Genomic DNA, 27,468 nt, shown 5'->3' with positions numbered 1-27,468 from the left:
TTGACAGAATTGTTTCAACCAAAGTTACTTAGGATTAAGCCATGATCTTATTGAACAGAACAGGATGAGGAGTTCAGTAGCCTACTCTTGTTTCTAAATTCCTGCCTGCCTTAGGTTGGCAGGGATTTATAAATGATTTGCTGCTCCACTGAGAAATCTCTTCAAGATATGTCTACCCTGAAGAATTTTAAATCTTCTTGTGTGTGTTGCTGCCTTAGATTGACAAGGGATACCACCAAACAGAATGTTCTGCTATTACAGGACTGTAGCATTACTGGAAGTGGCTGCAACAAGTTTCTCGCCAACAACATTACCACTTGCTCCGGAATTAAAACAGCCAATGACCATAATGAAGTAAAACATGTGAAGTGAGTGACTCACCTGATCAAGATCAGTAGGAATGTATTGAATAGCATTACAGGATGCAGCTACCTTGATGAGACTGCAATATACAATGTACCTGGCAGGAGCATTCTCCTCCATTCCATGGAAAAGATTACGCAACCTAAGTGAAAAGGATAGCCACATTCACACTATATACAAATGTTAGAAAAATGGTTCTCAGATTGAACAACTGGACAGCACAAGCGTTCACCCCGTGTTGCCCTTTGATCTTTTTCAGTGCTGTAAGGAACCCCTGAGTCTATGACACATCTCCCCACCTGGTTATTAATCCACTTAACTAACTTTGCCAGTCTCTCCTTGTAACTGAAGATCCTCTTCCCTGACTGAAAAAGGGTAAAACTCCTCCGAACATTTTCTGGATCTTAGGACCATACCCAAATTTATAAAGTTTAAATAAGGTTGTGTCGCATTTATATTTTATGTATAAATCTACCAATTTTTGCATTAAACATTTTTTAAAAACAAAGAACATCTTTTTGACACTGGTCAAGAAACCACATTCCCCATGTCGTCTTAATACTAAGCATTCCTATGCCCTGTGGTATATAATTAATGAATGATTGTGTCTAGTGTGTCTGCCTCATCTTTCACTGCTTTGGTCATATGACATTGCTGATGGATGGTGAAATGTCTGAGCAGGACCATTGGGAAAACTGTTCAGATTTTACTATTAATGCCTGCACTAGAACATCAGCATGATTTTAGACAACAAGGCACAAAAAGCTAAAAGGAACGACAATTGATTGTGAACAAGTTTCAAATGAAAGGTCATTGCACTAATGGAAGAGTTTAAGTCAGCGGTCCCCAACCACCGGGCCACGGACTGGTACTGGGCCGCAAAGCATGTGCTACCGGGCTGCGAGGAAACGACATGATTTGGCGATAGGAGTCAGCTGCACCTTTCCTCATTCCCTGTCACACCCACGGTTGAGCTTGAACGCATGCGAGGTCATTACACACGCGTCATCCATGTCAGCGCGGGAAGGAGATCAACTCCTCGAGCTTACAAATGACGACGGGCTGAAAAGTATGTTTGACATAACATCTCTGCCGGCATTCCGGATCAAAGTCAAGGCTGAATATCCTGAGATAGCCACGAAAGCACTGAAAATGTTGCTTCTATTTCCAACACAATATCGCTGCGAAGCGGAGTTTTCTGCATTGAATGCAACGAAAACTAAATTGCTGTCTCCCATCACCCCTCGATGGGACCGTGTTGTTGCAGGGAAACAAGTATTCAGCCCAGGGCTCCCACTGATTCAGCGATATTGGTGCGTTGCAATGAGTTTATATGTTCATATGGAGAAAATATGTGCTGTGTGTTTAATATCCAAAAGTTACTTAAAATGTTATGATGCTATTGACTTATAAGTGACTAATATAACCATATAATAATTACAGCACGGAAACAGGCGATCGCGGCCCTTCTAGTCCGTGCTGAACGCTACTCTCACCTAGTCCCACCGACCTACACTCAGCCGATAACCCTCCATTCCTTTCCTGTCCATATACCTATCCATTTTTTCTTTAAATGACAATATCGAACCTGCCTCTACCACTTCTACTGGAAGTTCGTTCAACACTTACTTCAAGCTCCCCTGTCCTCCGCTGATAATTGACTTATCACTATATTCATGGGAGGAAAATATGCGCTGTGTTTAATATTAAATTTGTTAGATAAACCCTTATAGAAACAAAATTGAGTGTATTAGCCACTTATCACCGATATTCCAGTCGTGATTAACACCGTCCCCCCACCCCGAACAGAATCGCCAAAAACAATTTGAAGAAAAAAAATCAGCACATACACACATACGCAAGTCATGCATGCGCACTGGTGCCCGCGCAAGGCTTCATGGTCATTGTAGACTTTCTCGGGGTAAACACAACGTAATCGACTGCTACTCTTGTCCGTCGGCAACACCCCCGCCCCCCCGGGTCGGCCGGTCCGCAGAATATTGTCAATAAGAAACCGGTTCGCGTTGCGAAAAAGGTTGGGGACCCCTGGTTTAAGTGGTGTCACTACTGAAAGTTAAAGAAAGGTCCAGGCCAGTCTGGCCTAAATTTCTAACAGTGGTAGCAATTGCCAATTTGTCTGCCTGATATTTGCAGACAATATTCCAATACATTTAAGGCTGAGGTTACCCCACTTGGACAGCTTTGAAAAGAGGGAGAAAGAATACAGTGCTGGGGCTCCTTTGTTCATACCGTTATTGTGATTCTAAAGGAAAAAGAATCCTCTGGGAAAATGTCAGTGGATTAGAAGAAAAATTCTTTATTCAATCCTCTTCTAAAAGCCTACTCTGTGACATTTTTATTATTTTTTCTGCCGGCCTAAATATTAATGCAGGCTGTAACTGTCTCTCCTGTCTTAATTACATGATGTTAAAACAAAGACATGACAAAACAACAACAGGGCTCAGCAGGGGTGCTGGTATAAGGTGATGGGCAACACTTACTGGGACACTCAATGCCTCCACTGACTCCATAAGACCATTAAACATAGAAGCAGAATTAGGCCATTCAACCCATTCCATCATGGCTGATTTATTATCCCTCTCAATCCCATTCTCTGCATGCTCCCTGTAACCTTTGATGCCTTACGAATCTAGAACCTATCAATCTCCACTTTAAATATACCCACTGACTTGGCCTCCACATCCATCCGTAGCAATGAATTTCATAGATTCACCACCCTCTGACTAAAGCAATTCCTCATCTTTGTTCTAAAGGAACGTTCTATTCTGAGGCTGTGCCCTCTAATTCTAGACTCGCCCAGTATAGGAAACAACCTCTCCACGTCCACTCCATCAAGAGCTTTCAATATTTGACGGGTTTCCATAAGATTCTTCTAAACTCCGGGGACTCAAAGAAGCTACTCTCTGAAAATGCAATTATCAATTGTGAAGAGAATAAACAGCGGCCTTACATGTATCACACATCAAAGTTGCTGCATTCACCAGCAACTTTGATGTGTGTTGCTTGAATTTCCAGCATCTGCAGAATTCCTGTTGTTTGCCTTACATGTATATAGCGTCTTTCACAACTGACAATGCTTCACAACCACAGCACTTTTGTAACAATGGTAATGCCATAGCCAATTTGTAGATAGCACGCTCTCAATGTAAAACAATGCACATGACATCCAGTAAGGCAGTACATTACTCTTATGTTTTAATCCTGTTATGCTCAGTGATCATAGTATACTCACAGCTGCAATCGCAGTGAAGGCCTCTCACCCTCACGAGCTTTCAGTAACTTCTCACACAGGCTTTCAGTCAGAGCTTCCTGCTTCTCGGTCTCCAGAATTAACAGCAGAGACACAATGCTGTTCATAACACTCTCCACATCTGAATAGAAAGAGTAAAGAAAAGCATTTGAAGGATATTAGCCAAGTGTAGCCATTCTTGAAACCTTGCACACCTTAGCTTATCTCCGAAAGATTCTGCAATTTTTTTTTAAAGACACTGCTTGGAATCAAAGCCTCAGACAAACAGGTAAAACAGCAATGTCTTCAAAACTAAATGGAAATTGTATGAAGAACCACACCTTTGTCATCTTCTTTAAGACAAATATCACAGACTTCAATGATATGCGCCAAGTCAACATGCAGTCCACCTTCTGAGTTTTCTTCTGAAATTTCAGCCCCTTTTGACTTCAGGTAGGATCGAAGCTCAGAGGCCTGGGAAATAAAAAATATTAAAGCTTAAACAAACTAATTGTTTATGACAAAATAAACTTCCAACCTCATTATGGTTCACACCTTGGACAAGCAATCTCGACAACAAAGATTTTTTCCACAAATAGTGTGATCTTTCATTTAATACAATCATCACACTGGCTCAATTTTCACAAAAACTTCAAATGGACTTTTGCAATGTCAGAGATTTATATACAGTTTCTGATTCAAGGACAAAGTAATTAGATGATGAAAGGTATTCAATCTGAAATATTAAACTGTTTCTCCATAGACACTGCCTAATCATCTGCATATTTCTAGCATAGGCTGATAATTTACTTTGGAATTTGCTCACAACAACATATAACCTCACAACATACCCATTTTCGTGATCCAATCTCTTTGTAACTGTAACTCTATATTCTATTTTCTGTCATTGCTTTTCCTTTTGTACCATGGTAGCTTCGTGGTTAGTGTAATACGATTACAATGCCAGCAACCTGGGTTAAATTCTTGCTGTTGCCTGAAAAGAGTTTGCATGTCCTCCCTGTGACCATGAGGGATTCCTGCCATATTCAAAGACGTACCGGTTAGTAGGTAATTGGTCTCTGGGGTGCAATTGGGTGGCATGGTTCATTGGACTGGAAGTGCCTGTTACAGTATTGTATCCTTAAATAAATACATATTCTCAATGTGCTTATAGAGTACTGCAGCTCAGAAACAGGCTTTTCGGACCTTCTAGTCCAGTCATTCTCAATGGGGGCCCTGGCACATTTGAAGGGGGCCACCCACTGAAAACTGTGAGAAGGGGAGCCCCAAGGGTTTATGGGGGCCCTGGTAACTGAACTGATGAAATACCCAAGCAGCAACCTTCATTGGAGTCAATAGTTTCCCTCCTATTTATAATATCTTCCCAACACACCATCTGAATTCGGCGCACCTGGTAAATTCATTGCTTAAGCTCCTCCCACACAGCCTCACTTCAGAGTCAGTCGCAAATCAGACTGCACCGGGTCAAAATATTCAATCAAGGGTTCTCGCATCAATTATCGCCATACTTCATTCTCTGAAGCGTGTCTTGCTAGGCCTGTTTTAGGCTAGTAACTTTAAAGTATATGTGTTTGGATATACTATACGTTAAGGTAGGTTGTGAGAAGTGTTTATTACAGCATATGCAAGAGGTGACCTCCGACTGTCATTGTCTAACTTGGAGCCCGATATCATGAAACTTGCAGAAAAGCACCAAGTTCAAGAATCACATTAGGCCTGATAGATGTTTAATTTCATAGTCTTTTTTTAAAGTTTTGTCCAGTAGGTCGAAATGTTCAAGTTTTCTTGGTGTTCAATAATAAATAATTTTCTGTCTATCGGTTTGTGTTGTATCCCTGTTTGAAAGGGGGGCCCTGGAACCTGAGAAGAGCTCCTAAGGGGCCCGTAGCCAAAAAATGGTTGAGAATCATTGATCTAGTCCATGCCAAACTATTACTCTGCCTAGCCTCATCTTCCTAAACTTAGACAATACCCCTCCCATCCATGCACCTATCCAAATTTCTCTAAAATGTTAAAATTAAACCCACATCCACAACTTCTGCTGGCAGCTCATTCCATACACTCACTACCTTCTGAGTGAAGACATTCCCCTCATGTTCCCCTTAAGCATTTCACCTTTCACCTTTAATCCATGACATCCAGTTCTCATCTCACCCAATCTCAGTAGAAAAATCTATACCAGTCATAATTTTGTATACCTCTATCAAATTTCCTCTCATTCTTCTACACTCCAGGGAATAAAGCGCTAACCTATTCAGCCTTTCCTTATAACTCAGGGTCCTCCAGTCCTGCAATGTCCTAGTACATTTTTTTCTGCACTCATTCAATCTTATTGACATGTTTCCTGTAGGTAAATGAACAAAATTGTACACAGTACTCCATATTGGGCCTCATCAATGTCAAACAACTTGAACATAACATCCCATCCTCTGTACTCAATACGTTGATTTTTTGAAGGCTGTGTCAAAAGTTCTCTTTATGACTCTATCTACCTGTGACGCCACCTTCAATGAATTATTCAAAGTTTCAAAGTACAGTTCAGCAAAAACATCAAACACCCAATGCGCAAAATAAAAGAACAAATCGTGCTAACAGCAGAAAAAAATGAGTGAAAAACACATCTAGGAATATTCAGTTCAATTTAGCACTGTGCCACTTTGTGACAGCAGGCCACAGAACCAGTCTGCCCTGATCAAAACTGCAGAAAATAACAATTTTAAAAAACGGAGTAACCAGAAACACTTCGTAACATGAACGACAGTGTCCAATCCCTCAAACCATGACCCAAGACTCTTGACAGCAGCGAGCAAGAGAGACTAGTCAAACACAGGCAGACAGTGCCAAACATCCGCTTGCCTTCTGTTCTCATCCTTGTTGATTTCAATTTTGCTCAACAGCAAGTTTATGGGAAATGATCTATCTGCTCTCGCAGATCACTCTGTTCTACTGCACTCATCAGTGCTCTACCATTCACTATGAAAGTCCTACCTTGGTTTGTCCTCCCAAAATGCAACACCTTACACTTGTTTGCATTATATTGCATTCCACAAATTTCAGTCCATTTCTCCAACTGTTCCAGACCCCGCTACAAGGTTTCATAACCTTCCTCACTGCCCATACCACCTTCACTCTGTGTCATCTGCAAATTTGCTGATATACATGACAAACAACAACAGACTCAGGACAGTTCCCTACGACATATCCCTAGTCACAGGCCTTTAGTCAGAGAAGCAACCATCTACCACTACTCTCTGGCTTCTCCAGTGAAGCCAATGTCTAATCCTACCTACTACCTCATCCAGAATGTCAAGCAACTGAACGTTCTTGACCAACCTCCCATATGGAACTTTTTAAAGTCCACACAGACAACATCCACTGTCTTCCCTTCATCAATTTTCCTGGTAACATTCTCGAAAAACTCTAAGATTGGTCAGGCACAACCTACCATGTACAAAGCCACATTAACTATCCTTAATCAGTCCCTGTCTACCCAAATCTTATATATCTAGCACCTTAAAATACCTTCCAAAAACTTACCCACTACTGAAGTCAGGCTCACCAGCCTATAATTTCCTGGCTAATTCTTACAGCCTTTACTAAACAATGGAACAACATTAGCATTTTTCCAATCCTCCAGCACCTCACCTGCTACTAAGGACATTTTTAAACATCTCTGCCTAGGACCCCTACAATTCCTGCATTAGCCTCCCATAAGGTCCAAGAGAACACCCTGTCAGGCCCGAGAGAGAACAAAAGGAAAAAAAGCTGGAATAAACTATTTTGATTAAAAAGATGACCTATAGATTGCAAAGGAGAATGTCCTTTGCAAAAAAAAAATTAAAAAGCTGTGATGAGGCCATAGTAGGATCAAAAGTCCAGACAGTCAAAATCTCCAGGACTGCTTGGATTCTTTTAAATGACTTCAAGCCACTGTTGTTAAACGAGTTATATAGTTCTTCTTGTCTGATTTAAGCACAAGGTAGGCTGTATTACTGGAAGTGTCAGAATATCGCTAAGAGACCCTCAGAGGTGTTGATACAATATAATATTATCCTCCCGCGCCTCACTGGCATATTGGGCGGTAACTCTGCCATTTCTTTAGCATTTGCCTGTTTTATGAGGCTGAGTTGCTAGCTCGATGCTCAACACAGCATGGATGGAAAGCGTGCAAGGAGCATGCTGGATTTGGACCCAGGGCTACCCACTCTGAAGTCTGGTGCAGATGCCACTACACCACCGGATGGCTGATCAGAAGTGTTTGGAATAATCAAAATGGCCTTTCCTGAAAGAAAGTCATGCATTGCTAGTTTATTATTTCTAGGTGTTTTGAGCATCTATTACTTAGCACAATTTGAATAAGAAAATTTAATTTCATTTAAAAATGCCCTCTTTTGCCTTCTGTCGAAGTATCAGAGGTTTCTGTGATGCAGTACTTCAGCAATATTCTGAATGAGGCCTCATCATCAGTGAGACTTCAAAAGGGAATCAGGTACACACTGGTAGGCAGTGACAATTGGTCAATTCAGCACAATGTGACCCAGAGGTTCGGAGATGATGAGAGCGTGCTCCCTTCAGATGGAAAATTTAAATCCAGAGGCACTGAATCTCAGGATACAGTGATCAGCCAGTCAAGACCGCAATGAGAAGAAACTTCTTAACTCAAATAGATGCAAACCTTTTGACATGGTCTGCCAATGTGTAAAGATGAGAAATATTGTAAAAATGGGAAAAAAAAGACAATTTTGGCTAGACAGAATTTAGTGAAAGAAGCTAAACTGAATGTTAACAACATGCTGAGGCTTCACAGTTGCTGATTTAGAGTTTAGAATTTATTTAAATCTTACATCCATCCCACAATGTGAGGGAGTAAAAATCTTTCACATTGACAGACAATGGCCAGTTATCACTCCATTATTTACCCCAGCAAAGGTAAAGCAGTATCTTAATGATCTCAGAACAATATTTTGATCAGCACTGCACTCACATCCATTCAGATTAACATGTAAACACTGTCACTTTCAATCATTTCACAATTACAGTTATTGATTGGCTGAATATACTGTCAACTGGAATCTAGAAAGTGAAAATTACTCTTTACAATTGACAACTGCTTTGTAACTGATTTACACCGACAGTAAGCGTAGGACAAGGTGCCACAATTGATACGCACGTGAAACAAAACACTCTTCTCTGGATAAAAAAGAAAAGCACTCTTGATGATTCTGTCTAAAGGCTGGAATCTGGGAACGGTTTTACAAAGGCTTTTTACCTATTTCTTTTGAGTATGTATGGCTCCTGCATTAAAATAGCAAGTCTAAATACAGAATTATAAAATTAATTCTTAGTATTGTCTTTCTTAATGAAATGTTTGCCTTCTTCACACTCTCATAAAATACTGGAGAACCTCAGAAGGTCTGACTGTGGATGGAAATGAACAGTCAATGTTTTGGGTCGAGACCCTTCTTTATGATTGGAAAGGAAGGGGGCAGAAGCCAGAATAAAAAAGTTGAGGATGAGTGAGAAGGAGGACGACAAGCTGGCAGGGAATAGATGCATGCAGGCCAGGAAGAAGGAAGGCAGGTGGGTGGGTGGGGCGTGGGGTTTGTTTCACCTTGAGCAACACAGTATTTTGTGAGGTTTATTCAAGATTTACAGTATCTGCAGAATCTCGTATTTCTCCTTCACACACTTTGGCTCCTACATATTCATTTTATTTTCACATTGTCAGGATATTTTGATACCTCTAATGCCCTTGTGTCCAGCTTCCCACAGACCACAGCTCAACGGTGAAAATAAAGAACCAGTGAAAGTGACAAAGAACCAACTTGGTATGGGACTTTAGTTTTCCATGTTAAGTCACCTGAACCCCTAAAGAAATAACTACCCTGTCATTTATTTGGCATCACTATTTATAGATGTTGTCAAGGGGTCAAGATCTTGAAACCAGGTAACTCACATGGAGACACATCTGAAAGGAATTCATGGGGGAGCGGGGAGGAGAAAGAGGATGGTATCTTGCACTCCATTCTACATTGTCCTACACAGAAATATTGGACCACACTGGCTGTGGTTGAATAGTATGTAGCAAATACCTACTCCGGCCATTGTCCTGGTATTGTCCAACCATTGTTGATAGAATCTCAGATGGTGACAAGAGGGTGTACAGGACCGAGATATGTCAACTAGTGGAGTGGTGTCGCAGCAACAACCTGGCACTCAACGTCAGTAAGACAAAAGAGCTGATTGTGGACTTCAGGAAGGGTAAGACGAAGGAACACATACTAATCCTCACAGAGGGATCAGAAGTGGAGAGAGTGAGCAGTTTCAAGTTCCTGGGTGTCAAGATCTCTGAGGATCTGACCTGGTCCCAACTTATCAACGTAGTTATACAGAAGGCAAGACAGCGGCTATTCTTTATTAGGAGTTTGAAGAGATTTGGTATGACAACAAATAACTGGGAGGGGGACACAGGAGTGCACAAACTGCACAGGAGTGAAAGAAGCTGCAAAGGGTTGTAAATTTAGTCAGCTCCATCTTGGGTACTAGCCTACAAAGTACCCAGGACATCGACATCTTCAAGGAACGATGTCTCAGGAAGGCAGTGTCCATTACTGAAGGTCTCCAGTACCCAGGGCATGCTCTTTTCTCACTGTTACAATCAGATAGGAGGTACAGAAGCCTGAAGGCACACACTCAGCGATTCAGGAACAGTTTCTTCCCCTCAGCCATCCGATTCTTAAATGGACATTGAACCCTTGAACACTACCTCACTTTTTAAATATATATTATTTGTTTTTTGCATGATTTTTAATCTATTCAATATGCATATACTGTATTTATTTTTCTTCTATATTATGTTTTGCATTGAACTGCTGCTGCTAGGTTAACAATTTTCACATCACATGCCAGTGATAAACCTAATTCTGATATCCGCTCTCTCCAAGAGCTCTTCAGTTAAGATTACATCTATTTATCACTGTCAAAACATACAATGAAATGAGTCATTTGCATTAACTAACAAGGATGCACACAAGTGTCAGCAAAATAGGATCCCCACAATGTTCAGCAGAATAGCACAAGCAGAAACAACAAAAAAAATTGAACAACAGCAAAACAAGCTCCTTCCCACACTCCCACTTACTCTCACACACAGATGGGCCTCTAACGCAGTCTTAGCCCCAAACTCTCAGGCATCAGGCCTCCAGTCCCTGGCCCAAACTTGTGTATAATTTGTGTTATTTTAAACTTAAGTTTGCCATGACAGTAATGTATTGTAGTACTGCAAAAAGCTGATCTCCATGTTATTTATAGCCTGGTGAATCTATGTCCATGACAGTAAACTCAAACTTGACATGACTTGGAATTCCTACAATGGAGATGCCATCTACACAGTTGTAACTATTCCAGGGGTGAACTTCACCTTGTTGCTAGTTCCATTGCATTTCAATAAATCTGCAGATTATTTTTGTTTAGCATTTTGTTTTCTCATTTTAGAGTTCTGACATCTGCCAATAAAACCACACCGCAGATGCCGGTCACCCTCTGGTTGTGATGAAAGGTCTTCAACTTGAAATGTTAGTATTTCTCTTCCCACAGAAGCTGCCTGACATGTTGAATATTTCCAGCATTTTCTGTTCTTATTTTACTGTTTGCCTTATTGTGTGCACACTCCCCTGATGCCACGGCTAATAATCATCTTAACTTGCATCATAAAACACAGAACATTGGGTTGTTACCATGAGAGCCTGTTATACATAAATTTGCTATTATACCACCTGCAAACAACAACCTTGCATTCAATGTCAACAAGACCAAGGAAATGATTATTAATTACAGGAAAGAGAAATTGATCGAGGATTTGAGATACAGCGCGGAATCGGCCCTTCCGACCTCTTGAGCCCCACCACCCAGCAAACCCCCCCGACTTAACAGCCTAATCATGGGACAATTTACAACATCCAATTAACCAACCAACTGGTACATCTTTGAACTGCGGGTGGAAATCAGAGGATCCCGGAGGAAACCCATGCTGTCATGGGGAGAACGTACAGACTCCTTACAGTACAGTCTTCATGGGGGGGGGGGTCAGCGGTGGAAAGGGTAAGCAGCTTCAAATTCCAGGGCTCAGCATCTCAGAGGATCTATACTGGGCTCAAAAAACATCTAATATTTCATTAGGAGTTTGAGTTGATTTGGTAAGTTGCTATAGGTGTATGGTGGAAAGCATTCTGACTAGTTGCATCACTGCCTGGTATTGAGACTCCAACGCACAGAATTGAAAAAGGCTGCCAGAGATTTATAGTCAACCCCCTACCATCAACGTCATCTTTAAAAGGTGGTGCCACAAGGAGGCATTCATGATTAAGGACCCTCACCATCCGGGATACACTCTCTTATTACTGCTATCAGGGAGGAGGTATAGGAGCCTGAAGACTGCACTCAATATTTTAGGAATAGCTCTTTCCTGCGCTATCAAATTTCTGAACCATAACTCAATATTGCTCTTTTACACTATTCATTAATTTACTACAACTGATAGTAATTTTTAAGTCTTGCACTGCATTGCTGCTATAAAACAGATTTCATAACGTGTCTGTGATAATGAAACTGACTGACACTTCAAAAGGTGGAGAGGGTCAGCAACTAAATTCCTGGGTGTTACTATTTCAGAGGGTCTGTCCTGGGTCCAGCAGGCAAGTGAAATTGCGAAGAAAGCATAGCAGCCCCTCAGCTTTCTCAGGAGTATGCGAAAATTTGGCACGACACCTAAAATTTTGACAAACTTCTATAAGCATGCAGTGGACAGTGCATTGACTGGCTGTGTCACAGCCTGGTAGAGAAACAGCAATGCCTTTGAATGGAATGCACTACAAAAAGGGGTGGATTCGGCCCAGTGCATCACCGGTAAAGCCCTCCCAACCACTGAGCACATCTACATGAAAAGCTGTCTCAGGAAAGCAGCATCCATCATCAGAGATCCCCACCACCTCTCTTGTCACTGCTATCATCAGGCTGCAGGTACAATAGCCTCAGGGCTCGCACCAACAGGTTCAAAGACAGTTACTATCCCACAACCAATAATCTCACTTTATATCCTGTTATCTTGTGTTCTCGTTATTTATTGCTATTCATTTATATTTGCAGTGTTTGTTGTCTTCTGCACTTTTATCATTGATCCTGCTATCGTTACTATTCTACAGATTTGCTGAGTATGCCCGCAGGAAAATGAATCTCAGGGTTGTATATACTGACATTTATGTACTGACAATAAAATCTACTTTTGAATTTTGAAGTAACTTATTGATCCTAAGTGGCCACTGGAAAAGAACAATCTGGAAATTCTGAAGCAACGAAGAAGGTGCTGGGGGCACTAAGCAGGTTAGGCAACATCTATGGAGGGAGATGGTCAGCTGACGTTCCAGATCAAAGCCCGTCATCTATGACAGTCCTACAGTCCACCACATTTTAAAAAGGGCCTCAACCATAGCAATTAGGATGCTTTACTTCATGAAACTTCAGTTGCAGTGTTTTACTTGCGGTTTGTCTCAGGCTGTGTGCGGTTTTCTAATCCAAGGCCTACAACGGGTTGGATGCGACCCCGAGCTGACCCGGCCTGACACGTGCAGGAAGCGGGCGGGTCAAGGAACAGACAGGCCGTCGGGAGCGGCCTTTCGCCACCAGGCTCCTCGGCTGTCGGCCCGACCCCTCCCTCAGTGTCACCGGCCCCATTGCCCCCGCGGGCGGGCGGCCTCACCTGATCCTCCTCGGTGATGTCGATGAAAGCCGGCACGCTCATGGCTACCGCTTCGCCTCCTAAACAGCCCGGCGCAGACGTCACTTCCACCCTCACGCTCTCTTCAAGGGATCGCCCCGTCAGCGCGCTCCGGAAATGACATCGCTAAAAACGGGCCAACAATATTTGTCGGCCAAATCCAGGACTTCCTGCCCTGGAAGGATGAGGGAACAGAATGGAAAGCATTAGGAAATGGGCTTGTAGTAGGAATAGGAAAGATCGGATATGTTACTAAAGAGCAAGGATTTCAATCTGATATGCCCTCAGAATCTATTTCCCAGCAGTGTTTCCAGATATACTGTTCCAGTTACTCATTTAAGTGATCTTCCCAGCTGGTTTGATATTCCTGTCGTCCACCAGGTCTTAGGTTAATGTTTATAACTACGAAGTATGTCGGGTTTTTGCATATATATAGTATGATCCGGAAAAAAATTCAGGTGAAGTTCATAGAAAATGTTGATCAAATGGAGACTCAGATACTGGAATACTTTATACTTTATTGTCGCCAAACAATTGGTACTAGAACGTACAATCATCACAGCGATATTTGATTCTGCGCTTCACACTCCCTGGATTACAAATATTAAACATTAAAAATAGTTCAAATTAGTAAATATTAAAATTTAAATTATAAATCACAAATAGAAAATAGAAAAAAGGTTAGTAAGGTAGTGCAAAAAAACCGAGAGGCAGGTCCGGATATTTGGAGGGTACGGCCCAGATCCAGGTCAGGATCCGTTCAGCAGTCTTACCAGAATCAGGTTTAATCTTACCCGCGTATGTCGTGAAATTTGTTTTTTTGGCAGCACTACATTACAATGCATAGTAATAAATACTATAAATTATAATAAGAGATATATCTAAATAAATAAACAAAAAACTAAGGGGAAAATATATGGGTTCATCGTCCATTTGATCCATTTCATCGTCCATAGGAAGTCATTCCTGCCTGTGGCCATCAAACTTTACAACTCCTCCCTTGGAGGGTCAGACACCCTGAGCCAATAGGCTGGTCCTGGACTTATTTCGTAATTTACTGGCATAATTTACATATTACTATCTAACTCTTTATGGTTCTATTACTATTTATTATTTATGGTGCAACTGTAACAAAAAACAATTTCCCCTGAGATCAATAAAGTATGACTATGACTATGACTATAAATCTGATTTCAGAGGGAAGAATCTGTTCCTGAAATGTTGAGTGTGTGTCTTCAGGCTCCTCCTTGAGAAGAGGGCATGCCCTGGTGATGGGGGTCCTTAATGATGGATGCTGCCTTTTTGAGGTATCGCCTTCTGAGGTTGTCCTGGATACTGAGGAGGCTAGTGCTCGTGATGAGTTTGCAACTTTCTGCAGCTTTTCCCGGTCCTGTGCAGTTCCCCTCCCCCCATATTAGATGGTGATACAACCTGTTAGAATGCCCTCCAGGGAAAATTTGTATAAATTTCTGAGTCTGGAGCAACAAACAATAGCTAAGAGGAACATCTGGGTTTGGGGAGACGGAATTGTGAACAGTTTTGTTCAAAACCAAAAGTCAAGCTGATAAAATGGTGCTTTTTTTCATATGGCAGTCTAGGCTCAATTGATGTCACTTTTGTCCGTGACTTAGAATGTTGCATGTTGTTAGTCCCACACCACTTGAATTTGAGGTAACGATCAATGACAACCTAAGCAACACACAGAAAATGCTGGAAGACCTCAACAGGCCAGGCAGCATCTATGGCTATTTCGGGCAGAAACCCTTCTTCAGGACTGAAAAGGAAGGGGGAAGTTGCCAGAATAAAAAGGTGGGGGGGGGAGGGGAAAGAGGACTAGCTGGATAGTGATAGATAGGTGAAAGCAGGCAGATGGGAAAGGTAAAGGGCTGGAGAAGAAGGAATCTGATAGGAGAGAAGAGTGGATGATGGGAGAAAGGGAAGAAGAAGGGGCACTACATGGAGGTGATGGAGAGGTGAGGTGAAGAAGTCAGAGGCCAGAGTGGGGACCAGAAGAAGGAAGAGGGAGGGGATAATTTACAGGAAGTTGGAGAAATTGATGTTCACCCCATCAGGTTGGAGGCTACCAAGAGAGAATATGAAGCGTTCACAAGATCACAAGACAAAGGAGCAGAAGTAGGCCATTCAGCCCATCGAGTCTGCTCTGCCACTCCACCGTGAGCTAAACTATTCTCCCATCTAGTTCCAATTTCCGGCTTTTACCCCATATCCCCTGATACCCTGACTAATTAGATAGCTATCAATCTCCTCCTTAAACACCCTCAAAGATCAGGCCTCCACAGCTGTATGTGGCAACAAATTCCATAAATCCACGACCCTCTGGCTAAAAAAATTTCTCCTCATCTCTGTTTCAAATGGGTACCCTCTAATTCTAAGACTGTGGCCTCTTGTCCTGGACTCACCCATCAAGGGAAACAGCCTTTCCACATCTACTCTGTCCAACCCTTTCAACATTTGAAATACTTCTATGAGATCCCCTCTCATTCTTCTATACTCTAATGAATACAGTCCAAGAGCCAACAAATGCTCCTCATATGTTAGCCCCTACATTCCAGGAATCATCCTCGTAAATCTTTTCTGAACTCTCTCCAACATCAGTACATCCCTATTAAGATAGGGGGCCCAAAACTGCATACAGTATTCCAAATGAGGTCTCACTAATGCCCCATAGAGCCTCATCAACACCTTCTTACCCTTATACACTATTCCTCTTGAAATGAATGCTAACATAGCATTTGGTTTCCTTACTGCTGATCCAACCTGGTGGTTAACCTTTAAGGTATCCTGAATGAGGACCCCCAAGTCCTTTTGCACTTCCGATTTTTGAATTTTCTCCCCATCTAAATAATAATCTGCCCGATTATTTCTTCTTCCAAAATGTACAACTGTACATTTCTCAACATTGTATCTCATCTGCCATTTCTTTGCCCACTCTTCTAAACTGACCAAGTCTCTCTGCAACCCTTCCATTTCTTCAACACTTCCTGCTCCTCCACCTATCTTGGTGTCATCCGCAAACTTAGCCACAAAACCATTTAATCCATAATCTAAATCATTGATATACATCGTAAAAAGAAGAGGCCCCAACACCGACCCCTGCAGAACACCACTAGTAACTGGCAGCCAATCAGAATAGGATCCCTTTATTCCTACCCTTTGCTTTCTGCCTATCAGCCAATGCTCCACCCATTCCAATATCTTTCCTGTAATTCCATGGGCTCTCATCTTATTAAGCAGCCTCTTATGCGGCACCCTATCGAAGGCCTTTTGAAAGTCCAAATACACAACATCCACAGCTTCTCCCTTGTCAATCTTATTTGAGATTACCTCAAAAAATTCCAATAGGTTGGTGAGGCAGGATCTTCCCTTCACAAAACCATGTTGGCTTGGGCCCATCTTGTCATGCACCTTGAGGTATTTCATAACCTCGTCTTTGAGGATCGACTCCAATAACTTTCCAACTACCGATGTCAGACTAATAGGTCTGTAATTTTCTTTTTGCTGCCTCCCTCCTTTCTTAAACAGCGGAACTACATTTGTGACCTTCCAGTCCTCCGGAACCATGCCAGAGTCTATTGATTCCTGGAAGATCATTTCCAATGCCTCCACAGTCTCCAAAGCCACCTCCTTCAGAACCTGTGGGTACACTTCATCCGGTCGGGGAGACTTACCTATTCTTAGTCCATTTAGCTTCCCAAGCACTTTCTCTCTAGTAATCTTGTCTGTACCTAATTCTACTCCCTGAGACCTCTGGCTATCAAGTATGTTGCTAATGTTGTTCCTGCAGCCTGAGAGTGCCCTCATTGTGACAGAAAAGGAAGCCGTTGACTGGCATATCAGATTGGGAATAAATATAGGAATTAAGATGGTTGGCAACTGGGAAATTCTTCTGGTGGATGGACTGGAGATGTTTGACAAAGAGGTCCCCCAGTTTACTTTGTGTCTCACCAACATAGAGGAGGCCGCACTGGGAGCACTGGATACAATAGATGTGGCTAGGCAGCAACTGTGGAGACTGAAATGAAAGTTAATGAACCTTTTGTCTCTGTTCTTACTTGCTAACTTCTTCTCTTATTGACCAGATAAGCTGGCTGAGTGTTGTCACAGCAACAAACTTGCACTCAACATCAGTAAGATCAAGGAATTGATTGTGGTCCTCATCGAGGGATCAGCAGTGGGAAGGGTGAGCAGTTTCACGTTCTTGGGTGTCAGTGTCTCTGAAGATTTATCCTAGACCCAACACATTGATGCAATTACAAAGAAGGCATGACAGTGGCTATATCAGGAGTTTGAGGAGACTTGGTATGACACCAAAGACACTCGCAAGTTTCTACAGATGTACTGTGGAGGGCTTGCATCACCGTCTGGTGTCAAGGGGCCACTGCACGGGGTTGGAAAAAAACTGTAGAAATTTGTAAACTCAGCCAACTCCATCATGGGGACTAATCTCCTCAAAAAGGCGGCATCTATCTTTGAAGACCCCCATCACCAAGGACATGTCCTCTTCTCATTGTGACCATCAAGGAGGTAGAGGCACACTCAACGTTTGACGAACAGTTTTTCTCCCCCTCTGCCATCAGATTTCTGAATGGACAATGAGCCCATGTACACTGTTTTTCCTCTCTATTTGTACTCTTATTTAACTACTCTAATTTTATAGATTTTTAATTTGCATTGCAGTGTACTGCTGTCACAAAGAAACAAGTTTCATGACATATGCCAGTGGTATTAAATGTGATTTTGATTTTGCTCCTGCCTAGATAGAGTGGATGTGGAGAGGATATTTCCTATAGTGGGGGAGTCTAGGAACTTTAGGACAGAGATGAGGAGGAATTTCTGTAGCCATATGGCGTTGATGCGGTGGAACTCATTACCGCAGCTGGCTGTGGAGGCCAAGTATTTAAGGCGGAGGTTGAAGGGTTATCGATTAGTAAGAGCATTCAAGGTTACAGGAAGAAGGTGGGAGAATGGGGTTGAGCGTGATAATAAATCAGATGTAATGGGATAGCAGAAAAAACTCAATGGGCTGAATGACCTCATTGTGTTCCTATATCTGATGGTCTAACGTAGGACAGTACAACACAGTATTAATATTAATTAACATTTCCAATATTAAAGGCTGCTAATTTTGGGTTCCCCAACAAATGAATGGAATAGTCTTTACACAATGTATTGATTATGTAAATTATTGTTCTAGTCCCCAGGTCAGGAAGGTGATCAGCTAAAGAAACAGCACTGAAGCTCTGCACCTTAGCCTGAAGTAAGATAAGTGAGGTACTGTCAAAATATATTGGCCATAAATATGTATGTACAGCTCTGATTGTTCAAAAACAGTTCTCTTTCAAATGTTATCTGATTTTGCATCCTAGTATCATGGTTGGTGCAAAGTGTTTCTCATAACAGTCAAGCCACTTTAATGTTTCTTTGATTCATGGATTGAATATTGGTGAAGAATGTGTCTAATGAAAATCTGAGAAAATGCTTTTTTACCTGTAATGTATCTACTGCAGTTGGATTGTCTTGATCGCTGATATTATTTCTTGAACTAAATTAATATAATACACCTTGTTATTTGCAATCCTTCATAATGTTTTATTTATTATGTGGAAAACTGCTAAAATCTGAAACTTTCCTCTTGGCACCTTCTTCTATTTCATGGTTATCTGATCTTTCAAATATCACTTCGCTGTTTAATGGGTCTTCATAAGTTGACCTTTCCAAAGGGATGACAATTCTCCCACTTCTTCTCCCTAACCTCTAACACATGACCTCTCACAGCGGATTTATAGTCTGCCATTGCTCTCGAACTCTTGCAAAAATCCTGTACATGCTGTCACATTAATTTGCAGCCTACTGAAATACAGAGTTCAAAACGAAATCAGAAAAAGCACAGCACCCTAAATAACATGCAGTCAAAAAGTCAAAGTTCAATGTGAATTTATTATCAGAGTACGTATATGTCTCCATATACTAGCCTGAGATTCATTTTCATGCAGGCATTCATAAGAAAATAAAGGCACACAATAGAATTTATGAAACCTACTGATAAACAAAGACTGATAAACAACCAATGTGTAAATGAAGACAAATTCTGCAATCAATCAATCAATAAATAAATAATACAGAGAACATGAGTTGCAGAGTCCTTGAAAGTGAACATGTAGAATGTGGAATCAGTTCAGTGTTGCAGTGGGCGAAGTTATCCATGCTGGTTCAGGAGTCTAATGGCTGTAGGGCAATAACTATTCCTCAATCTGGTGGTGTGGAATCTCAGACTCCTGGCCTCCTGCCCAATAGTAGCAATAAGAAGAGAGCTTGCCTTGGATGTTGGGGGTCCTTGATGATGGATGCTGCTTTTTTATGGCAGTATCACTTGCAAAGGTAGTCAGTGGTGGGGAGGGCTTTGCCTGTGATGGACTGGACCATGTCCGCTACTTTTTGTAAAGTTTTCTGTTCCTGGGCATTGGTGTTTCCATACGAGGCCATGATGCAATCAGTTAGAATGTTCTCCACTGTGTATTTATCAGTTAACCATATAACAATTACAGCATGGAAACAGGCCATCTCGGCCCTTCTAGTCCGTGCCGAACTCTTACTCTCACCTAGTCCCACCGACCTGCACTCAGCCCATAACCCTCCATTCCTTTCCTGTCCATATAGCTGTCCAATTTAACTTTAAACGACAACATCGAACCTGCCTCAACCACTTCTGCTGGAAGCTCGTTCCACACAGCTACCACTCTCTGAGTAAAGAAGTTCGCCCTCATGTTACCCCTAAAGTTTTGCCCTTTAACTCTCAACTCATGTCCTCTTGTTTGAATCTCCTCCACTCTCAATGGAAAAAGCCTATCCATGTCAAGTCTATCAATCCCCCTCATAATTTTAAATACCTCTATCAAGTCCACCCTCAACCTTTTACGTTCCTCGGTGTATTTGTCAGAGTTTTAGATGACATGTCATATCTACGCAAACACTGGAGAAAGCTGAGGTGCTGTCGTGCCTTCTTCGTAATGGCACTTACATGCTGGTCCCAGGACAAATCCCATGACAATAACACCAAGGAATTTTAAGTTGCTGACCCTCTCCACCTCCGATCTTCTAATGAGAACTCGCTCATAGATCCCCAGCTTCTTCCTGCTGTAGTTGATAATTAGCTCTTTGGTTTTGCTGGTTGTTGGGGGAGAAGTTTCAATTCAAGCAGAGTTTCAGGCTCTCTCCTATATGTGAATTCTTCACCACCTTTTATTTCCAGGTACGGTAGAGGAGAAGCAGACTAACATCATGCCATGGGCATCAATTTGTAACTCTTCATGGCACATGTTGGCCCCCATCCCCATCTCGGCCATGCTCTCTTCTCACTGCTACCACTTGCCCTGAACTAATCATTGAACGCAATCTTTGAACTCACTTTCAAGGCCTCTACAATTTGTGTTCTCAGTATTATTTATTTATCTAGCTATCTATTATTTAATTAATTTATTATTACTCATTTCTTTTCGTATTAGCACAATTTGTCCGTTTTTGTGTGTAGTTTTCCATTAATTCTGTTGTATTTCTTTGTTCTACTGTGATTGGCTGCAAGATAATGAATCTCAGGGTTGTATATGATGACATATATGTACCTTGATAATAAATTTACATTGAACTTTAAACTTTGAAACAACCAATGTGCAAAAGAAGACAAATTATGCAAATAGAAAGTAAATAATACTGAGCGAATGACTTCTTGAAAGTGAGTCTGTAGGTTTTGGAATCAGTTCGGCATTGATATGAATGAAGTTCTTCTCCTTTGTCTTACAGTCTCATGAGTGAAGTTATCCATGCCAGTTCAGGACCCTGATGGTTGAAGGGTAACAGCTGTTCCTGAATCTGCTGGTGGGGGCCCAAGGCTCCTGCACCTCCTTCTTGACCGTAACGGTGAGAAGTGAGCAGGGCCTGGGTGGTAGGGGTCCTTGATGACGGGTGCCACTTTCTTGTAGCAGTGCTCCTTGTAGATGCACTTAATGGTGGGAAGGGATTTTCCTGTGGTGGATTGGGTATCCACCAATTTTGTGGGATTTTCCTTTCTTGGGCATAGATGCTTCCATACGAGACCATGATACAACCAGACAGGATACTCTCCGCTGTGCATTATAGAAGTTTGCTGAAGTTTTAGATGACGTACTGAATCTGCACAAACCTCTAAGAAAGTAGAGGTGCTGCAGTGCCTTCTTTGAAATAGCACTTAACGTGCTGCTCCAGGGCAGATCCTCTGAAATGACTATGATTAGGAATTTATGTTTATTGACTCTTTCCACCTCCGATCTCCTAATGAGGACTGGCTCATGGACCCCTGGTTTCTTCCTCCTGTCAGCTTTTTGGTTTTGCTGATTTTAATGAGAGGTTGTTGTTGTGGCATGACCTCTTTGTGTGATGTTCAAAACTATAGAAAATCAGAGTGACTGCTTTAAAGTAGATACTCAACAGGTGCTGGGAAAGATATGATACTGATGGTCAAATTACCATGTGAAGAAAACATAAATTCTATTTTGGTTAAATTCTACTAATAAAAGAGGAAGCATGTATTGCCAAATGATGCTTTGCACTTCAAATCATCCATCGTTTGAAAGTGATGCCAGTAAATCTTCTTAAAGTTCAGTTAGAATTTCCTCTGGAAGGTTGAATGCCGTCCAGCCTGTCAAGCGAGGAAGCACAGTTTTGAAAACATGCAACAGCTGTTGCAAAATGGTTTGGAGACGGTTATTTTTTCATACTGATTATGAATATTCAATAAGAGAAGTCATGTTCATAGTCTGGACTAAGTACAGAGAAATTCAGCAGGTCAGGCAACTTGGATTGGATGTACTGTACATTGGAAGATATGAGGAAGTGACCACTCCTTATTGATCTTCTCTCTTGTGCAAGTCTATACTTATTCAGTTATTCTCTTTCTTTGGCTTTTCTTCCCCACCAGTTTTCTTCTACTCCTGGAGATTCTGAAATTAGTTACTTTTTAATGTCAGATGGTCAACCCTTTATTTTCAGAGTAACTCACAACAAAATGCCAGAGGAATTCAGCAGGTCAGGCAGCATCTATGAAAATGAATAAACAGTCAACATTTTGGGCCGATACTTCTCATTGGGACTCTGAAGAAGTAGTCCTGATGAAGGATCTCAGCCCAAAGTGGTGACTGTTTATTCCAATCCATAGGTGCTGCCTGACCTGCTGAGGTATTACAGTATATTTTGTGTGTTACTCTGGATTTCCAGTATCTGCAGAATATAAAAACGCAAACATGAGGAATTCTGCAGATGCTGGAAATTCAAGCTACACACATCAAAGTTGCTGGTGAACGCAGCAGGTCAGGCAGCATCTCTAGGAAGAGGTACAGTCGACGTTTCAGGCCAAGAAATGTCGACTGTACCTCTTCCTAGAGATGCTGGCTGACCTGCTGCGTTCACCAGCAACTTTGATGTGTGTTATCTGCAGAGTATCTTGTGTTTAGCCACCATAATGTCTCCTTATGTGGCTTAGTACAATTTTTAAAAAATAAGATTCTGGTGAACTGTCCTAAAAGAGCGAAGGAGGAAAACTGATGGGAAAAGTTATCTAAACGCATGATGCTACAATTTCCAAATTAAAAGGTTCCTCTTTAATGGTAGCAAGCAAAAATTTATATTTAAATTGTGGCTGTAACATAAAAATTAGCATTATTTAGACTTGATGGGCTGAATAGCTTAATTCTTCTTCTATGTCTTATGGTTTTATTTGTCACATGTACTTTGAAACACACAGTGAAATGCTTCATTTGTGTCAAATCAAATCGGTGAGGATTTGCAAAGTAGCCCTCAGATGTCGCTACGCTTCCAACGCCAACTTACAGTGCCTATAAAAAATATTCACCCTTCTTGGAAGTTTTCATGATTTATTGTTTTACAGCATTGAATCACAGTGGATTTAATTTGACTTTTTTTGACACTGATCAACATAAAAAGACACGTGGCAAACTGAAAACAGATCAATACAAAGTGATCTAAATTAATTACAAATATAAAACATGAAACCTTGGCATCAAGGGATACGGTGTATGGGGTTGAATAGGATCTGGGATCAGCCATGATGAAATGGTGGAGTGCACTCGATGGGCTGAATGGCCTAATTTTACTTCTATGTCTTATGGTCTCTTCTCACCTGCCTATCACTTCCCCCGGGTCCCCTCCTCCTTCCCTTTCTGCTATGGTCCACTTTCCTTTCCTATCAGATTTCTTTTTCTCCAGCCCTTGACCTTTCCCACTCACCTGGCTTCACCAATCACCTTCCAGTTAGTCCTCCTTCCCCTCAACCCACCTTTTTATTCTGGTATCTTTCCTCTTCCTTCTTAGCCCAAGAAGAGTCTCAGCCTGAAACGTTGACTATTATTCATTTCCATGGATGCTGCCTGACCTCCTGAGTTCCTCCAGCACTTTATGCATTATCACTAAACTATGTCATGAAATTTGCTGTTTTCTAGCATCAGTACAGTGCAATGCATACAAATACACCCCCACCTGGAAGTTTTCATGTTTCATTGTTTTACAACATTGAATCACAGTGAATTTAATTTGGCTATTTGGACACTGATCTACAGAAAAAAAGACTCTTTCATTTCAAAGTGAAAACAAATCTCTACAAAGTGATCTAAATTAATTACAAAAATAAAACACAAAATAATTGATTGCATAAATATTCACCCCCTTTAATATGACACATGAAGTCATCACTGATTGGTGCAGCCAATTGATTTTGGAAGTCACATGATTGGATAAATGGCGATCTTTTTTGGAGACCTGTGCAGTCAAGGTGTTTCAATTGACTGTAGTAAAAATACACCTGTATCTGGAAGGTACAATTTCTGGTGAGTCAGTATCCTGGCAAAAACTACACCATAGGACAAAAGAACACTCCAAGCAACTCCATGAAAAGGGTTAGGGTTAGGGTTAGGGTTAGGGTTAGGGTTAGGGTTAACCCTAACCCTAACCCTAACCCTAATGCAAGTCAGGAGATGGATACAAGAAAATTTCCAAGTCACTGAATATCCCTTGGAGTACAGTTAAGTCAATCATCAAGAAATGGAAAGAATATGGCACAGCTGTAAATCTGCCTGGATCAGGCTGTCCTCAAAAACGGAGTGACCATGCAAGAAGGGGACTAGTGAGGGAGGCCACCAAGAGATCTATGATGACTCTCGAGGAGTTAAGCTTCAGTGGCTGAGATGGGAGGGACTGCGCAAACAACAACTGTTGCCTGGGTGTTTCACCAGTCACAGTTTTATGGAAGAGTGACAAAGAGAAAGCTACTGTTGAAAAAACTCACATGAAATCTTGGCTAGAGGGCATGTGGGAGACTCTGAATTCAGCTGGAAGAAGGTTCTATGGTCTGATGAAAGCAAAAAATTTTGTCCAACAGACCATCCCTACTGTGAAGCATGGTGGTGGCTGCATCATGCTGTGGGGATGCTTCACTGCAGCAGGCCCTGGAAGACTTGTGAAGGTGGAGGTCAATAGGCTCCATAGGTCAAATATAGCAAAATACAGGGAAATCCTAGAGGAAAACATGTTGCAGTCTGCAATAGAACTGCGACTTGGAAAAGATTTATTTTCCAGCAAGATGATGACCCGAGTATAAAGCCAAAGCTACACAGGAATGGCTTAAAAATAACAAAGTTAATGCCCTTGCATGGTTAAGTCAGAGTCCACATCTCATTCCAACTGAGAATTTGTGGGTGGAATTGAAGAGGGCTGGTCATTCACGATTCCTGTGCTACCTGACAGAGCTTGAGCAGTTTTGTAAAGACAAATGGGGAAAAATTGCAGTGTCCAGATGTTCAAAGCTGATAAAGGCTTATCTGAGCAACACACACAAAATACTGGAGGAACTCAGCAGGCCAGGCAGCATCCAGGGCAAGAGTACAGTCCATGCTTCAGGCCTGCCGAAGGGCCCCCTTTTTTTGGAACACTGAAAGGATCAAAAGAAATTCGGATAAAACAGCAGAGTTGAAACAGATTAGATGACCATAAGACACAGGAGCAGAATTAGGCCATTCAGCCCATCAATTCTGCTCTGCTATGGCTGATCCACTTCCTTCTCAAACCCATTCTCCTGCCTTCTCCCGTAGCTTTTCACACCCTGACTAATCAAGAGCCTATTGACCTCCACCTTAAATACACTCAATGACCTGGCCTCCAGTGCCTCCTGTGGCAACAAATTCCACAGATTCACCATTCTCTAGCTAAAGAAATTCCTCCTCATCTCCTTTCTAAATGGACAGTTCTCTGTTACAAGGGTTCCCAACCTGGGGTCCACGGCTCCTCGGTTAATGGTAAGACTTCATGGCATAAAAAAAAAGTTGGGAGCCCCTGCTCTAATCTGAGGCTGTGCCCTCTGGTCCTAGAATGAACTGTCAATTGATTATCAATGAACTTGCTCATTGATGAAGTAGGTTTAGAGATTTTTGGTCTATTTCTGTCCATACCTTGTGCTCTTCATTTCTAGACCCCTTTCTTCTGCTTTTCTTTTAACATAACTAGTGATTAGTATCACTGCTTCTTTCATATATTTAAATGATTGGTGAGCAAGTGTGCATATGTTTCACATAGATTAATAAGTGGAATAGTTACTAGACTCTCTAGCAATGGTTTAAATAAGGATGGAATGATAACTTTGTGCCAGTCAGTCATGCTTTAGTCTATCACTTTAATGATTTCACTTTCAATTGTCATTTTAGATATTAAACTGTCAGTTTGTTGGACCAATTGAATCTAGTTCTTTTTATCCCTTCTATCAGAATAGATTCTACATAACGCATCTGTAACTGATAACTTCCTGACCACTTAATGTTCCTACTTTGAGATATACATTGGGAACACATCATTATTTGTTTATATTCGGTGTTAAGTGGAAAAAGTAATTAAAATGAACTTTATTATCTTTAATCTTTAATTATATACTTTTTAACTTTTCTAGACTGAGTTTAAACTGTTTGCCAAGTTGAATGATATTATGGGATTTGAATTTGTTTCTTTTTTAATTACCGGCAGGAAATCTACCATGCAGTCTGGGATAGAAGGCATTGTGTTCTCTGTTAAGGTTGAGTATATTATTACTTCTTGGCATGTGTCAGATGGCCTTCTTCATCTCAAAGCTCAAAGTAAATTTATTATCTAATATGTATACCATATACAACCTTGAGATTGTTTGATGGTTGCATATACAAGCAACCATATAACAAAAGAACACTTTAGAATTCATGAAAAACCCCACACCACAAAGACAGTTAATACCCCTCAACCATCAGTCTCTTAAACCAAACGGGATAACTTCACTCAGTTTCACTTGCTCCATTATTGACCTGTTCCCTCAATCTATGGACTCTTCATCTCATGTTCTTGTAACTTTTTGCTTATTTATGATAATAATAATAATAATTACTATTTTTTTCTTTCATTTGCTTTGCACAATTTGTTGTCTTTCTGTTGCCCTGTGGGTGTGGTCTTTCACTGATTCTATTATGGTTATTGGACTTACTGAGTATGCCTGCAAGAAAGCGAATCTCAGATTTGTATATGTACTTTCATTATAAATTTATGTTAAACTTTGACTGTAAACATTCAATGTGTGAAAAAAGAACAAATGTGCAAACAGTAAAAAATGTAAACAATTAATACATAGAACATGAATCGTAGAATCCCCAGAAGAGAGTCCACAGCTGCCGAATCAGCTCAGTGCGGAAGCCTCACAGGATATTGAGTTGAACACTGGTTTGTCCTATGCCCTCGTCCTTGACCACTTAATCTGGCTCGGAGGTTAAATCAGCTAAACATCGGCCATTTTTTGTTGCTCTCAGACCCAGGACCTGCTGCTTAAATCCAGCCCCAAGTCTGCTCCAGCAATGGCCGCTGCGGCTGTATCTGCATTCCGGAGAATCAAGTTTACCAAATCCTTTGGGAGGATGCAAAAATGCCAGATTGTTCAAATGATTCAATACCACATCTTCCAGAGGAAAATTATAGTCTGTGGATTGCATTG

At 41.4% G+C, this 27,468-nt stretch overlaps 1 protein-coding gene across 1 annotated transcript in view; it reads right to left on the bottom strand.

Annotated features, from left to right (window-relative positions):
* Positions 1 to 13,531, bottom strand: part of eif3m (eukaryotic translation initiation factor 3, subunit M) — a 44,765-nt gene extending 31,234 nt beyond the window's left edge. Inside the window, exons 1-4 of the mRNA XM_063061657.1 lie at positions 13,389 to 13,531; positions 3,955 to 4,087; positions 3,617 to 3,755; positions 382 to 505 (exon numbers count right to left, since the gene is read on the bottom strand). Coding sequence (XP_062917727.1) covers positions 382 to 505; positions 3,617 to 3,755; positions 3,955 to 4,087; positions 13,389 to 13,430 — 438 coding nt within the window. The 5' untranslated portion in view covers positions 13,431 to 13,531. The remainder of the gene's footprint in view (positions 1 to 381; positions 506 to 3,616; positions 3,756 to 3,954; positions 4,088 to 13,388) is intronic.
* Between the last annotated feature and the right edge of the window lie 13,937 nt (positions 13,532 to 27,468).

Source organism: Mobula hypostoma, chromosome 11, assembly GCF_963921235.1.
Source record: "Mobula hypostoma chromosome 11, sMobHyp1.1, whole genome shotgun sequence".
NCBI classification, from domain to species: domain Eukaryota; kingdom Metazoa; phylum Chordata; class Chondrichthyes; order Myliobatiformes; family Myliobatidae; genus Mobula; species Mobula hypostoma.
The sequence above is the reverse complement of the archived record's forward strand: the minus strand, read 5'-3'. Positions and strand labels throughout refer to the sequence as shown.